Source organism: Penicillium chrysogenum, assembly GCF_028827035.1.
Source record: "Penicillium chrysogenum strain IBT 35668 chromosome Unknown utg000002l_segment0_segment0, whole genome shotgun sequence".
Lineage (NCBI taxonomy): Eukaryota > Fungi > Ascomycota > Eurotiomycetes > Eurotiales > Aspergillaceae > Penicillium > Penicillium chrysogenum.
Window position 1 is genome coordinate 1,652,521 of NW_026622750.1, and position 16,183 is coordinate 1,668,703.

General features: G+C 47.5%; 6 protein-coding genes across 6 annotated transcripts; 2 read left to right on the plus strand and 4 right to left on the minus strand.

The window, feature by feature from the left end:
• Positions 1-1,545: 1,545 nt before the first annotated feature.
• Positions 1,546-2,652, plus strand: N7489_004176 (uncharacterized protein; the record flags this gene model as incomplete). The annotated part of the gene is made up of 1 exon (XM_056709928.1): positions 1,546-2,652. The coding sequence occupies one exon, from the start codon at positions 1,546-1,548 to the stop codon at positions 2,650-2,652; it is 1,107 nt and encodes a 368-aa protein (XP_056568349.1).
• Positions 2,653-3,802: 1,150 nt separating this feature from the next.
• Positions 3,803-4,481, minus strand: N7489_004177 (uncharacterized protein; the record flags this gene model as incomplete). Its single annotated transcript, XM_056709929.1, has 2 exons — positions 3,803-4,278; positions 4,346-4,481. 2 exons carry the CDS (start codon positions 4,479-4,481, stop codon positions 3,803-3,805), a joined length of 612 nt encoding a protein of 203 aa, XP_056568350.1.
• A 519-nt stretch (positions 4,482-5,000) lies between these two features.
• Positions 5,001-7,399, minus strand: N7489_004178 (uncharacterized protein; the record flags this gene model as incomplete). Its single annotated transcript, XM_056709930.1, has 2 exons — positions 5,001-7,210; positions 7,261-7,399. 2 exons carry the CDS (start codon positions 7,397-7,399, stop codon positions 5,001-5,003), a joined length of 2,349 nt encoding a protein of 782 aa, XP_056568351.1.
• Positions 7,400-8,130: 731 nt separating this feature from the next.
• Positions 8,131-10,552, plus strand: N7489_004179 (uncharacterized protein; the record flags this gene model as incomplete). The annotated part of the gene is made up of 2 exons (XM_056709931.1): positions 8,131-8,552; positions 8,620-10,552. The coding sequence occupies 2 exons, from the start codon at positions 8,131-8,133 to the stop codon at positions 10,550-10,552; spliced, it is 2,355 nt and encodes a 784-aa protein (XP_056568352.1).
• Positions 10,553-10,698: 146 nt separating this feature from the next.
• N7489_004180 (ankyrin repeat domain-containing protein) lies at positions 10,699-14,264 on the minus strand (the record flags this gene model as incomplete). The annotated part of the gene is made up of 6 exons (XM_056709932.1): positions 10,699-12,047; positions 12,816-13,079; positions 13,138-13,332; positions 13,557-13,643; positions 13,699-14,152; positions 14,214-14,264. 6 exons carry the CDS (start codon positions 14,262-14,264, stop codon positions 10,699-10,701), a joined length of 2,400 nt encoding a protein of 799 aa, XP_056568353.1.
• A 1,291-nt stretch (positions 14,265-15,555) lies between these two features.
• Positions 15,556-15,907, minus strand: N7489_004181 (uncharacterized protein; the record flags this gene model as incomplete). Its single annotated transcript, XM_056709933.1, has 2 exons — positions 15,556-15,600; positions 15,764-15,907. The coding sequence occupies 2 exons, from the start codon at positions 15,905-15,907 to the stop codon at positions 15,556-15,558; spliced, it is 189 nt and encodes a 62-aa protein (XP_056568354.1).
• Positions 15,908-16,183: the final 276 nt, after the last annotated feature.

Sequence of the window (16,183 nt, forward strand, 5' to 3'; positions counted from 1 at the left end):
GGGGAATGTAAGTTCACAGCTATGATATGTGCGTGTTGTACACTGAATAACTACCTAGGTAGTAAGTGTTGGATGTCTGAGGCACTACTATGTGATAGAACCTATATGTTTGATAACTCTCTATCCTTGACTTCTCTTCCTGCTCTCCTTGCGCGACACTGAAAATCCATGCGGTGTTTTCTCCATTGACTCTCCGTCTGTATCGCATCTCCATTAGTATGCCGTGAAGATGGGTACCCCACTCCCACGCATCAAGTCCCTCGGCAACACTTAAGGTTCAGGCCGTACGCCACATGAACATGTCAAAATAAAGTTTTGGTGACCTGCGTCCGAGCTCCCACAGTGTTACACAACAGATTATGTGGCACCAAAGCATGCGCTCGATAACAATGACAGGAAGTGACATATTGACGACATCGTGATCTTCGTCGGCTCCTAAACGGAGCCCGATCATCAAGTCGAGGTGGTTACCAATCACTTGCAGATCGAATTTGATGAGAACAAGTCTTGGATGATCACTGGATTGGATTGCATTTTATAAACGAAAACATTTACTGTGACATTGTCGACGCCTTCGCAACCTTCACAACCAAGTCGATCATCAGCCATTGACTCACAATCATCGGAGTCGCATGCAATTTTTCACAGCCAAGATCCGAGTGCATGCAAATGCGCTATTTGGGTTCCAAAGCTCTGACGAGAGGGAGATGCAGCGGGGCGCTTGTGTCGGAGATACGGTCAAACGGATATATCTGGTGCAGGTCAAGATGGGGTCAAGTAGATCACGAATACTAATAGGTAGTCGATCCCTTGCAGCAAGCTACGGGGTAGAGTGTAGCATAGTGGCAGATATGATCACAGTAACACGCAATGCAGATATTCCATTAGTTGGACATACTTGCATGGAGTTTTGGTGACTGTTCTGGAGGTTTATTCCCGTGGAACTCTTAGTCCTATCTGGCAATGGATGATGCGGGATCTGATATTCCAGGTGAAGTAAGAAAGAACCAGTGTCAGGGACCGTTTCGAGGCATAGTTTGGTTTTAACTCGGGGTTGTGTTACCTGGGCTTGGTGTTACCAGGGCTTCAATCGGCGATTTGCTCGCCTGATCTCCCTAGATTAGACTTCGAATCGGCCATCATTGACCTCACCCCAGCATGTCGAAGTTTCTGCAGACATCGTATCTATTGATTGACTGGCTGCCCCCCCTGAGTGCGATATGTGAGATAGGAATCGGTATTCGTAGATTACTGCGCCTCACTGCTTCCGGTGGTCCTGGTCGTCACTAGTCATTCTGACCTGCCACTGCGCAGATCAGTAGGGGCAATCTCAAATCGGTACATTGGCCACTTTCGGAAATGCATGCCTACCATACGTCGCAGTTGCACAATTAGTTCTCGAATGAAATGATGCCACCTGGTTTCTGGATCTTCCAAGAGTAAGCTCAATAGAAGACCATGGATTTAAATTGACCGATGTGTCCATTGTTGATTTTTGAACCCAAGTCATTGTTGATCTTAAACACAAGTCAATTCACCGAGAAAATGTCCGATCTCCCCATCCCACAAGTATGGCGCACGAAAATGGTTGAACGTGTCCACTATAGTACAAAGGAACAACGTGAGAAATGGATCCAAGCGGCGGACTATAATCTCTTCAACCTGCGCAGCGACCAAGTATTTATCGACCTTCTTACCGATAGTGGCACTGGAGCAATGAGCGACCAGCAGTGGGCGGCAATGATGGCTGGTGATGAGTCGTATGCCGGTTCCGCTTCTTTCGACAGATTGCAGCGAACTGTTACCGATATCTTCGGACTGCAGTTTCTACTTCCTGTTCACCAAGGTCGTGCTGCCGAGAACGCCCTGTTCTCTGTTCTGGTGAAACCGGGCGACATAATCCCTGCCAACTCGCATTTCGACACTACTCGAGCACACATCGAATATCGCAAAACTGCTGCGATAGACTGTCCTGCGGACGTGGCTTTGAACACCTCAGTTGATGAGCCCTTCAAAGGCAACATCAACTTGCCGGTTCTGCGCAAGATCCTTGAGGAAGACCACGAGAAAATACCTTTTATACTCCTCACTTTGACTTGCAACGTTACTGGAGGTCAGCCAGTCAGTATGGAGAATATCACGGCAGTGAAACAAATTGCAACCGATTATGGGAAGCCTTTGATAATTGACTCGGCACGTTTTGCCGAGAATGCGTGGTTCATTCAGCAACGGGAACACGGTTTCCGCCAGAGCAGCATACGCGAGATTACCCGTCAAATCTTCCTGATGGCTGATGCGATGCTGATGAGCGCAAAGAAAGACGGCCTAGTCAATATTGGTGGATTCTTGGCCACACGCCATCAGGATTGGTTTGATGCCGCTACAGGGTATGTCATCCTGTTTGAAGGCTTCAGAACATATGGTGGCCTTTCCGGTCGGGACCTTAACGCCCTCGCGGAGGGCCTTACTGAGGTAGTGTGTGCCGAATATCTCGGTAGCCGCATTGGCCAAACTCAGCGTTTTGGGCAAATATTGATCGACGCTGGTATTCCCATTCAACGCCCGGTGGGTGGACATGCAGTCTTGGTGATGCTGGTTCGTTTCTTCCTGCCATACCGCGGGAGGAATATGTTGCGCAGACTCTGGCTGTAGAGCTTTATATTGAGGCCGGTGTGCGTGGTGTGGAAATTGGCACTTTGCTAAATGGACGTGATCCATCAACTGGACGTGAAAGATTTGCCGAAGTGGAGTTTCTGCGGCTTGCTATTCCTCGGCGAGTGTACAGTAATGAACAGATGGAGTATGTGGCTCGGGCTCTGGTAAGTCTTTACTGTCGGCGCTCTTCATTTGCCCGGGGATTGTCCATTGTGGAAGAAAAACCAATCCTGAGACATTTTACTGTGCGTTTGAGTCGCAAAGAGGTGAGGTCGGCTGAGACCGAGACCAAGGTAAATCAGTGAGCCAATGGGGTTTTCTGTTTGCTTTTTTTTTTTTTTTTGATCCTGGTATACTGTTGCAAATCAATTTTTCCCCCGTGGACACTTATACAAATGTTTCGGAATAAATCATGGTTGGGGTTGAATTATTTCTTGGTGAAGCTAGAGATGGTTTAGCTCTCCGTCGCAATAGGCCCTAGTGTGTGGACGCGTTAGACCGTGGCGTTCGGTACGGCCTAAATCAAGTCGGCCTTGGATAGGTTTCCTTTCGCATCTCTGTCATAGCCACATGCTACTAGCAGCTGGGGTATGGAGAAGGAAAGACGCTTGCTATTCAAACTAGCAAAGAAAAGAAAGGCCTTCTATACAGCCCCGCAAAAGCAAACAAGCGCCTAGTCTGCCGGCAACTTAAGGGGTCGATATATAATGGAGTGATCTCAACAAGTATTGCGAATATTGTAGGGGTTACGCTTACTACCTAGGTATATAATTCATATCAAGAAGGCCTATCTAGGATATCCTTTATAATAAAAAGGACCCGCCTTCGAGCCGCGTCCAAGACATGTCGGTGAGTTAAGTTGGGTGGGTGAGTGAAAGCATCCTCCTGTTAAAAAATTTTGGGTTTTTTTGGTTGCCTTTTTTGTCTAAATGTATGAAGCTCGAACAACTGCGTGGAAGTTGGGTACTCGATGCGAGTTGGGGACTTTTCCGGATATTCACGTGCAAGGTGCTGCAGAGGAATAAGCGCCAGCTCTCTTCAATCATCTTCAGGTGTCGCGTTCATGTCATTGTCTGGTATGTGGAAGACCTGCCCAAGGACGATGCAATCAGTGCAACGTTATCGACCATGAGAACCTGAAGACCAGCTATTTGTTGTATCTGAAGCGGATGAGCCGTGATGTTGAGAGGGGACGGTGAATTGCTTTTGAACCTACTTTGGCATTCTCCGGGAGGTTGTTTAAGGAGCCGTAAGACCCGCAAATCAAACCTGATCTTTTAACATAGCCCACCAGTCTCGGGCACAGGATCAATGTCTCGGAAGCGAAGACAATCCCGGCCAAGTTCCATCGCTTCGAGAAACGGACCGCAGCTTGTAGACTACTAGCCCTCATTTCCATGTCCGACATCGGTAGTTTGCCGGCGTTGGTGATAAACAGGATAGGATACGTATCTTGCTTACTTGCTAGAAGAATGCAGATCTCAGGTGAAAATGAGGAGAGTATAATGGCCCTTCCACTGCTGACACGGAAAATCTGGGCAAGTATTCGGTCGATGAAGGTGTTGATCTCGATAGCGATTGGCCCTACACCGGCCTCAACAGCTTCATGAAGGCGGGGATACTCTTTATCCATGTTAGATTTTCAGCCCATGAGACGAGCCGAGTTCTCATTCGGACACAGGAAACATACTGATCTCGATATTGAAGCTGATTGAGTCAGGCAGCTTTGTAAGCAGCTCTTCCAGCGTGGTGAAAGAATCCTGCACGGAATGGCCCCTTGTATTCGGCTTGAAGCCTTTGTTCTTGAAGTCCACGGTGTGCTTCATTCTGTCCTGGATTCGCACAGTCTCGCACTCTTTGCCCTTTGTTAATGAACGTGAACGGACTCTTCTCCTGCCCAGCCCATGTGACAGGCCCTGCGGATTTGGCCTCCCGAGAACCGACACTGGTTCAACCCTTGGTGATTGAAGTTCACTCGCGTGTATAAACTTGAAAGGTTAGAGCTAGAAAATGCTAAGATCCAGATAGACATACCTGTTCGAGACTGAGATCATGGATAGGAATGTCGGTTCCAGACTCGCTTAGCGAGAAGTCATGATATATGATAGGTATGAGGTCTCTAGTGAGCTGGACATCTGGCCGCATGTTAGCAAAGACAAAAGGAGCGGTTTCACTTGAATGGATCATTACCAAACTGTTATAGATTAGTTAACAAAAGCTATTTATGCACTTGATACTTTGGAGCTTCTCACCTCAACATATGAAGCGCCAAGCCTGGCAGCAGAAAGAAAAGACTGTTCCAAATGTTAGTACGCCAGTGTTTCGGGGTATTGGTGAATATACCTCTATGGTATTCTCTCCCAGCTGAAGTTGACTGTGACTGGCAGTGTTTTGACCAAGCCCTTTCTAGTGTCAGCATTACTGTATATAGCGGCGTGAAGTGCCGATTGGATGGAGTTGGTACCTCTATGACCGACAAGCTGTAGGCCCTCTGCAGAGAGTTTCTGTTTCACCAATGGGGGAGTATTTGAGCACATCAATGGCTTAGCAATAACGAAGGTGAAAGTGACGGTTCCTATAATATCCATAGTATCCTTTTCCAGAATCGGGACAGTCCGCTCTCTGACGAGGCTCTCACGATTCGCTCCAAAGCAGTCTTTGTCGCTCTCTAGTAAATAGGCAGCACTGCCTATTAGCTCGCACGTTTCACACGATGAGTCTATAGCGTAAAGCTTGAAAGCTAGGCGGGCTTCACTGGGGTTAGTGACAGGAAAAACAAAAGGTCCATTGACCATATCGCTCAGTATGGGCAGTTTCACCCGATGTGAGGCACCCTCAACTGAAATTGACATATCCATCGAAGTGAAATTTTTCGGGTAAGGTGAAGTGTCCGGCGAGGAACCTCTCAAGTTCACAGCTTCGACATGCTTGCCGTTACGCAAAGAACCAAGGTTGACAATGACATGATTTTCGCTCATGGAAAGACGACACATGGCTGCGGACTTGGACTTCAGCGGCATCTCGGCAGGCCCACCAGTAAGGTGGCCAGTATCCCATGGCTTCAGCATCTCAGCGATATGGAGATGGCCCCTCAAAGCTGCATGTTCCTTAGCGGTCCAACCATGATGATCGTATACGTCCTGACTAGCTCCGGCTTGCAGGAGAAGCTCGACAATGGTATGGTGGCTTTCCACACAAGCGATAAACAATGGATTCCACCCATGCACCTTTTCGGCAGTGTCTATATGCACAGCATTGGAGTGTTCCAGCAGCAAGCTTAGATAGTCGCTACGCCCAATCTGAGAAGCAACATACAGCGCAGACTCCCCATACAGCGAGAACCCATGAAGGTCAAAGGAGCTTTTTGTGAGGAGGAACACAATACCATCATGCTTGTATCTGATAGCGAGGATTAACATATCACTCAGACTTTCCAACAGTGTTTCGTTTTGAGCCGCCTGTCCGGATTTGATTTCTGAAAACAAAGTTTCCAGAAATATTTTGGCAACGCCTACGTGGTTTTCGATGACCGCGTAGTGAAATGGTGTAAATCCTTGCCAGTCCGGCGTTAGAATTAGCCTCGATGCGGAGCCCAAGCCCCAGGCATGAGAATAGCCCATGATTGATTGACAAATAGAATCCATGCCGTGTAATGCCCCATAATGAAGGCTAAGGCGGCCAAACGTGTCTTGCGTAGACAAAACGCCTTCCTTACGAGAGGCAAGATATTCAATCGCAATATCAAACAGGCCAGCGTGTCTCTTCTCGCCGGCTTGGATTCTCTTTTTGAATTCATCGTTTGCGTGTGAAAGGCAGAGTTCCCCTTCCATGATAATGACATGATTCAGCAAATCGTGATCTAGCACAACACCATTCGTGCTGAACGTTTCTGATAACAAGTATCGAAAGCAAAGATGAGAGTGGCAGGTTACTGCAAGCCCCGCTAGTTCATAAAGGAAGGTATTGGAGCCTTGTTCTGGAGACGGATCGCGCAATAGAGCATTGAGCGGATGGGCCAAACTTGAAGGCTTGTCGGTTCTGATTGCGCGATATAGGGCGGCATATTGAGCGACGAGGCTTGGCAGGTCATCCGATTTGAATTTACTGACCAGGTCCTCTACTGTGGAGGGTCGAGACCCATCAGAGGATCTTTCAATGACGCTAGACCTTAGGTCCTCGGACTGGCTTATGAAGTTCGCACATTGTGTACGAAGGTCAATTTGCGATCTTGCCCACTTAGCTTTTTGTTCCTGATAAAGTAGGCTCTTGGAACCACTCAGCTTCTCGATTTTCGTGAAAAGTCTCTGGATAGCTTCTTTATTTAACCGAGAGTAATCTTGAAGCTTCTCGAAATCATCGTGTAGCTTTTTGACGACTTCCAGGAAGATCTTTACTTCGTGAAAATCATCCTCCTTGTGCCCTGAGAATATAATTGCTTGGAGTAGCCTTCCAAATTTAATCTCAAGCTTTGCTTGTCTTGTTGTCAGAAAGTTGCAGCTTTCACGGTGGAATTTGCAGAGGGCCTGGATGCTACCGTCGAGGAGCGCGTACACTTCTACATTCACCATTAGAAAGTGTTCCGGGCAGACAAATGAAATGACAAACCTGAAAAATCTGGTTCAACTTTCGCATCAATTGACTGCCCGACCGCCGAGTTTAATGCGCACTTCACCGAGTCATAGGGGACATAAAGTGATGCCCATTCCGGGACCGTGTGATGGTGGAAATCCCGACCGAATCGCATGTCGAGACCGAGGGAAGACGATGACCTTGTTCGCAGACGTATATATCACTCTGGTCCTCAACCTTATGTCTTAAGGTCCAGAGGCTCTCGTGCCGAATCCACGGTTTGTTCGCCTTTCGCCCATGGGTCCCCTCCCTGGGATGACTAAGAAGCGGGGAAAGCGGGACCGTCCGTGCCGTACGGTCCACAGGTGTGACCTCGTAACCTTCGAAGAGTAGAGCAGTTAGCGACATGTACCAGAATCTCACACCAAAGACGCACTATCTTGACCAGGTACCTTTAAGGATATCAGAAAGACCATATGTGACCACCTTTGGAACCGTTGGTCCAAGTAAACCAATGGACCAAGTCGTGAACGGTTCATAGCCACGGCGCCGATTCACCTTACTGTTTTCTTTTTCTTTTCGGATTGAGAAAAGTGAGTAATGAAAAAGATGGCAGGAGCTTTATTTATCAGAACATTTCTAGACTGTTGACGCGGAAAGCCTCCAGGTAACATGAAGCCAATCATGCATACAAGTCACAATAGTATCCAATCAAGACCGCTGTGCGGAGGAGTCCATGGAGATTGGAGGTAACGAAATTAGCGCCCACGCAAAAGTCCCTGAGACCTCCACCGCCCAGCGTTAAACCCAGGGACCCATCCCATCTCATATTTTTGGATACTTATTCGAAAGACATTCGATTTAGTTTGTGACTTTGGTCCAACGTTGAAAGCTCATATTTCTGATATGGACCCTCTCTCATTTGGCGCGAGTGTGATCGCCATCGCAACACTTGCCACTCAAACTTGTTCGGCTCTCTCAGACCTACGGGCGCTTTGTGAAAGCCTACCAGGGCGCCTTCACGCGGTCAACAATGAAGTCGCGGATCTCAACCTCGTGCTTCTTCAGGTCTCCTTGCTCATCAAAAGCCGAGCGTTCCTACCCGAAACGCAATTCTCGGCTATCCCCCATCTTTTACACCAAGCCAATAAAAAGCTACTTGAAATCAAAGACATTGTTTGTCAGCTGACCGTAGCCTGTCGCGCGTCAAGAATGTCGATTTTCAGGGCACATGCTTGGCGAAAAGAACAAAGTCGCCTGCAGACCCTTCAAGAGGATATTAGGACCGTTAAGGCCAATCTAAATGTTATGCTTGGTGCTTCAAACTCGTATGCCCACCGAGTCAAATTTATCTGTTTGACACAAGGATGAAGTTCATTGACAAGTTCCAAATAGGCAAGATATGACAAAGATCCGTTTGGACATCGAGGCAATCTCGGCTGTCACATTTGAATCTTCCCAGCAGCAGATTGCTTTACAGAGCAACTTTCTGAATGGACTTGCTGCCGTCGACCAACGTATTGCTAGAGTGGAGGAGATGCTACTGACCCAGTCACATCAAGTCCAAGCAAGCCAGTTGACCCAAGTTGGTTCGTCGTACCATATGTCCACTCCTCGAACACAGCTTCCACCCTCATCCGAGAAAAATACACCCCTAGCGACACCAAGCTCCGAAGGGATAGGCATTCGTGTTGCTCCATTTTCCGTTACCTGCCGCTCGGGCTGCCCATGTTCTTGCCATTCACACCAGAAAGCCACGAGTCCCACACTCGTCAACCGTGTTTTCGGGCAGCTTTTCGTTGGCTATGCCGGACTCCCTTATTTCAGCCCAAGGTGTAACATGCATGCATGCAGTAAATCACGGGCAAGGCAAGTCAGCCTTGAATACTGGTTTCCCTTCACATCTCTGTCATCTGCAATCGTGCGACTGCAGGTTGGGTACCAACCCAATGTGGGAACAATGCTACACCTCGATACGTTACGGAGGGTACCTGACACCGCACAATGCGTCAGCTTCGCATTGAATGGAAACATCGACGGCCTGAAATACCTGTTCAGCAAGGGATTGGCTTCTCCGCGTGATGTCAGTACCTCTCGCGGGTATTCGATTCTTCGGTGGGCCCTCTACGGCAAGCAATATGACACTTGCAAATTTTTGATCCATGCAGGCGCAGACGCAAACTACAGACCAATATCTGCCAGTGACAATAGCCCAAGGAACAAAGCTTGTCATTTCCTTCTCGAAGGTGGACTTTCTGAGACTGCCGTCGGTGCCCTCCGGATCATCGCGAAAAATGGTTATCTTGAAGATTTCATAGACGAGGCAAGGTTTACGAAGACCCATAGGATCGTGCTTGGCCTGTCAATGTTGAGTCTGGAGGACGAGATAACCCGCAGTCCGCATGATATTAATGCTATTGATGCCATGGGTCGCACTGCATTGGCCTGGGCAGCCGCCCGAGGGGATACGCGAGCCATTGTCACACTTCTTAGTCACGGCGCAGATCCGAACATAGTCGACGTTCAATTATCAGGTCCTCTCTCAAATGCTGCTTCTCAGGGCCACACTGTTGCCGTTCGTCTCCTCCTAGAGGCGGGAGCGCAGCCAGATTTACGCCATCCAAGCGGTGAAAGGAAGGGCAGTCCACTCAATTGCGCTACCCGAAATGCTACTGATATTTTGCTTCTAAAATCTCTGCTCGACTTTGGCGCAGATGTGGATGCAAGTGGAAACGACGGGAAGACTGGTCTTATCCATGCGGCAAGGATTGATAATGCTGGGTTTGCTATGCTATTATTGGAATATGGCGCAAACATCAACTCCGTATCGACTGATGGATCAACACCTTTGACCACCGCAATTATATACAACAGTCATAATGTCCTACGTTTGTTCCTCGATCGATGGCATGAGTACTCTATCTGCCCCCGTATGAAAGGCCCGAACCTTTTGCAGATCGCGGCACTATACGCTGATCCTACCACACTCCAAATTTTGGCGGCGACGGATCATTTTCGAAGAAAGTACGACAAGCTATATACTCTTGGTGATTTTGGAAATCACCTAAAGCAGCGTCCGGATTTTACGGAAAAGTTGGCATTAGCATTTGATGAACTACTAAGTGTTGTTAACCAGGTGCCAGAACTGAAGAAGGCGACGTCTCCGGCACTTCTTGACTCGGGCTTCCTTTCTTGGTGTCTGCCCCGATCCAACTCAGCCTTCGATGAGTTGCAAGATCCGGGGAGTGCCTGCAGCTCTGATGGGAGCTTCCATGATGCCATTGAAAAACACCCATTGATTACGGACAGCTTCGTTGCCATAGAATAATAAGTCTGCGTTTTCTTATTGAGAAATTCCTATGCATGTCAATATGTACGACCCAAGGTTTACACATATCCCTAAAGCCTGGCATGCTGGGTTTCACTCTTGACTTGAAATAACAATCCATTACCCCAGCCGCGCATTAAGTATCACTAGAATACATCGATAAGATGATCAATCCCCAAGCCTTTCACATCTTGTTCACTCCACCCCAGTTCCAAGAAAACATTCCCAACATTGTTTATTATCTTCGCCTCACGACAGAGAGTATATGACTTTCCTCTCGTCTTATATACTCGGCGACTGTGTCTGCCAGGCCATAACAGCTGAGCCAAAGCGGCAGAGGTCTGGCTATTCAGTAGCAATGGCATAATCCATTTGAAGTCGACAGCTGCTCCATACTTCAATAGAATTGATGCTGATTCAAAATCTTTTGCTTTGACGGCCACTTCCAAAGGTGTTTTTTTCTTCGGCGGGTCATTCCCATTTGGATCTGCCCTATTTTCAAGAAGAAACCTAACAATATCTGGCCTGTTCTGGATTGGACGTCCACACAGCAGTTTTAAAAGTGGCATCCTGTCTGATGGGCTTGTTCGCGTGTGCGCATCCACCTCACCTCGACGGAACAGATACTTAATTAGGTCCAATGACCCATACCTGATGGCGTGGTCAAGCATATGAGCATCCCATCCAGGATTACCATACAGGGCTTCAAATTTCTCCTGAACAAGTTTCAAGACTTCAACATGCCCGCCCAGAACTCCCCTTACCATCGTCCGCTTCAAAAGCTTCGGATGCATTGGCCCGTCCTTTACCAAGCGGTCAATCCAAACCTTCAACCCGATGTCATTGCCGCTTTGCGCCATCATGTCAGTAACTTTGGTCTTGTCAAAGTAGTAATGACGAGTCTTATAAGTGCGGTACTTCATTGGACAACCATGTGCTACAAGTAGCTCTATGGTCGCCTTAGAACCCTTTTTGGCAGCGACATCCAGCGGAACAAGGGCCAGTCGGTCACTGTGGCCTGTAATATCAATTCCTCGATCAAGAAGTGTCTGCAGCTGGATACAGCCTCCTCTTTGAATGGCACTCGCCGCTAAGGCATACTCCAATGTCGTTTTAAATCCCTCGAGTGGCCAATGTATTGATGTCATGGTGCGGCGAGCAGAGACGAGGTTGTTTTTTTCTGCTGTGTACAAATCGGGATCGAGTAATTTACGACAGCCACTGAATTCTCCACATAGGTATGCATCGATGAGCTGGTTGATAAGAGTTTCGGTTCTCTGATGAGGGAGGTCAAGTATTCCGTGAACCAGGCTCGACCATCCACATTGGCTGTAATCATGGATCTGAATCTTGCGGTGGAGATAGACACGTTTCATGCGATAGGGAAGATCTTCCCACCGGATTTTGGGTTCGGCGTTGGCAGTCGAAGGGATGGCACCGTCGCGGAGTTCAACACGCTCCAACAGGAAAGCCTCGACCTCACTTGCAAAGAAGACTGGAATCATTTGTTAGAGTGTGATTGACAGACAGGGAAGGCTCCATACAATTGACTGCCCTCAGTTTCCACAGATCGTGGAGTGGGCAGATTTCGACAGCCTCATAGAGGATCTGCGACTGTAATTCAATAGGAAGGTACATTTTGCTGTCTCCCTAAGATAAGTCGATGATTCTCTAGTGGTAGAAATATTCTTTCAAGAATACGTGGGAAATTTTCTGACTCACAGATAATCCTAGTGGCCTTGGCGAGGGCGCCTGCGAAACGCCGGAGATGGTAAAAGCGAAAATCCATGAGTCGACAATCAAAGCCCTTCAGGCCTTGTGGGATGCCCTGGAAACTGACCTGCCTTCTATTGAACAATAACTCAGTACGTTCTGTGTTAAATATCACAGTGCCACATGACCTTCTCCCATGTACATAGTTCACCCCTACTCTTCTTCCATTCCTACTTTAGATAGCTCTCAACTCAGTACAATACCATCTTGTACAGCCTTTTATGATCTCGTTTGCACGTAGACCTTATCATGCTGACAGCCCACAGTGCGCAACCAGAGAACCACCCCGGAGGCCCCAATTAGTATTGCTAAGCTTAGTATTGAAGTGCCCTGGAAGAATTGGAACTATATTTCGTTAAACCTACTCTAATGTTATCGAGGTATTCAATTAGATCTACAAAGCTGAAGATGAACAGGTTCGATGTACGCTTAGAAGCATGGAAATTTCTAAACTAGTCAAAGCTCGTCTGAGGTCTGCACGCCTTCTCACCATTAACAGACTGACTTGCATTAGCACGACTCACTTCGAAATCTTGACGAACATGTACAGCACTCAGGGGCGACATGGGCACCTCATCATTTGCGGGCGACTCGACATCCCCCACAGACCGCGACAGATCTTGGCTGGACCCCTCTTTCGACCTTTTCAGAATGGGATCGTTTGTATCATGGTACGCGGCCCTTGCAGATGAACTCTGATTTTGCGAGGCGACAAAGAGTTGTCGGAGGGAAGCGACACACGAGACAATAATCGCTACCAAGCGAATGTCAGTATTCGGACAACAACCTTACGAAAGCTTGAGATAACATACCAACGTCCACTTCAACAAAGCTCCAGAAACATAGCCAGTCAATATTCATCTGACGGTCATAGTCCATTCCGACGGCCACCCGGATTATAGCCGTGACCATGATGAAGATAGTTGCGGAGAAAATGCTGAGCAAAATGAGCTTTTTTCGCAGCGATATTCGTGTCTTCCATAGCACAAGGAAGGGAATAGACAGGACTAACGAGAAAAATATTGTTAGTTTCAAGGACTCCCTTAATATTTCGGTGTATTTGTGTTGACATGCAATGCATGCAGGGTATGCGTTTGTCTCTGTGCTGACTGTCATTCTCGGAGGCTTCCAAGGTTTATATACAGCCTCCTTTCCATAAATTACATCAGGTCTTTTCTTCCTCCTTCATCCTCCTGGTGCATCTAGCCTCGTGAATTTGCAATAAACTCACTCATCAAGTCAGTGGTGATATCCCCAGCACAGTTTGCCCAGAACATTCGATTTTCGTAATGAATATGATGAAGCTGGGGGCATTGGGCTGCGTAGTTCAGTGTCAGGCTAAATCAATAGGATTTGGTTTCACTTGTTCTCACTGATGATATACTCCAACCCTCCAAAACTGCATTTGTATTCGATATCGGCCACCGATGCGATATAGACACTCGCTGTACAGAAAAGTACCACGTACCACCAGATACGGAGAGACTTGACCTTGGCACTGATTCGATAGAAGAGTGCCATGAACGAGAATTTGACACACCACAGCGCCGAATAAAATAGTATCTGAAGTGGGGCATTGAATCGCATGAATGTATCGTACCTCGGTAAGAATTCAAGGTTGAATGGTTTTGTCCCAGCACTGATCGCATACAACTCGTAAAGAACCTTCCCTTCGACTTGCCAGATGACTGCGGCTGTGAGCATAATGACCCATGCGAAGACAACAAGGTAGCCATCTAGGAAGACTTGACGGAATGAGGCAAGTTGGGCATATATGCGGAATATGACAAATAGAAACGATGTGCCTGTGAGAGCCCACAGCACGCCCTGTTAGGATGAGGTCAGTTATTTATGCCAAAATAATCATGTCATCATATTGGATACTCACTAGAAAGACCGACTCGGGGACTCGACTGTGTTGGTCGTCAAACTCTGCCATTATTACTAGAGTTTAGGTATGAGAGTCCTGGATAAATGGCAGATGACGAGACATCACAAATATATTGACTGTAGAACTATATCGCCGTGAGATTAGACATATTATTCTTTGTTGTTCTTAGCTGTTTGGTCTGGCCACCCTCCTGCACTCGCCGAGCTGAGCTTTATTGGCGCGACTAACAGAAACATTGGCCAGATTCTTTCAGGATATCAAGTCAGATACCTTGAGCCATGTGCAGTTGACTCAAAAGGAAGGAGCTCGGTTTTCAATATTGACGCCACCACCGTTCACTCCATGCGCGAATCATGACCCTAGCCCTGAGCGGCAATCAGAATCGTGCAGTCTGGAGGTGATGCCAAAAGAGAACACCAAGAACCCACCCACTGTACACCTTGGCATACAAACTTCTAAGACCAGTTCATTAGTCAGATTTGCTTATCGAAAACGAAACTAATAGTGGTCGGATCATCTGTATCTTGGGCTATCCCACATACGACGACCTACTTGGACTCTCTATCTATCCCTCCTGGGCATCAGCTCACTTCCCATCGATGCGGTGCTTAATAGAAAGTTGTGCATAAAAAGGATAATCATGAAGTTTACACAGCTAACCGAAAGGTCAAGGGTGTCAAAGAAACCACGTTTCTACCGGGTCCCTCGATATCTCCGAGAGACAAAGAACGGCAGTTTCCATCGAGCCCGGACCAACGAAATTATCTTGAGCCTGGGTAAAATTCGGATACTTCGGTAATGCCAAATTCCCTCCATATGTTCATTTGGCCAAGTCCATCATGTGGCCACGAGCGTGGCGATTGCTCACTCTTTCAAGTGATGGCGCCTCAGATACGCCATGCCCCTCACCGTTGTTGAGTGGCGCACGCCGGCTTTGTGATGGACTCTCAATTGTTTCTGTGGGAATTTTGCTATTCAGTATCCAGAAAAGGATGGTGGGAGTCTGCTCAGAAGGGGTGCGATCCAAAACACTAAGGGACTGACGCCTTTCAGCAATAAGCAAGAATGTTCGATGATGTCGACTGCGATTTGCACAATTTTGCATAATCAGCACAGACATGGGAAGAAGTGAGTTAACAGGTATGCCCAGCCAGAGATGAATCTGAAAGAATCTTTGAGCGAACGCCCTCGGCAGACTAGGAGATATGCCATCCCGAGGTTACATGGGTTTCTTCCCAAAGTCCCTTCCCCATTTGAATTTGAGCTTACGTGGAGGGAACCACGAAGCAAAGAGCAAGGGTACTCTACCTGCTACCGTCACTCCCGTCTCCATCCTGGCTTACTCCGTTTCGTTGTCCATCAACCTTCCATCGTGTGATAGAACCTTGGAATGAATAACAACTTACCGATCTACCATGAGATTATACAAATTTTGATTGCTTACCCTTCAATTCTCTATATTACGACCTAACATATTGACAGAAAACATGGCCGACACAATTTCGATAGCGCCCTGCCACCCCTCGACCTCGAACCCCCCAGCTTACTGTCTGCATGTACAAGACATCGAATCGTCCAAGAGCATCAAAAGTACTACCGCGAGCTGCCAAAATGCTGGATTGGAAGTCTCCCATGGTATAAATTTGGACATCTTCACGTTTTTCTGCGTCGTCATCTACCTCGGACGCCATTGTGGGACCTCGTACATAAAGATTCCACTCGATTGGACCAGAGAGAAACCTTGCCTAAGGTATTGGAACATACATTCAACCGACATGCTACCGAGACTGATAAGGAGTATAGACAAGATAACTTGGAAGAGTTGACGATGATGAGCGTATCCCCATCTAGAATATAAACTTTTGTCGTTGAGCACGTAGGTCCTTCAGACATTACGCAATGCTTGCACCCGAAGGTGAATTTCAAAACGAAATAAGCATAAAGTGAATATTTAAGCGAAACCGATG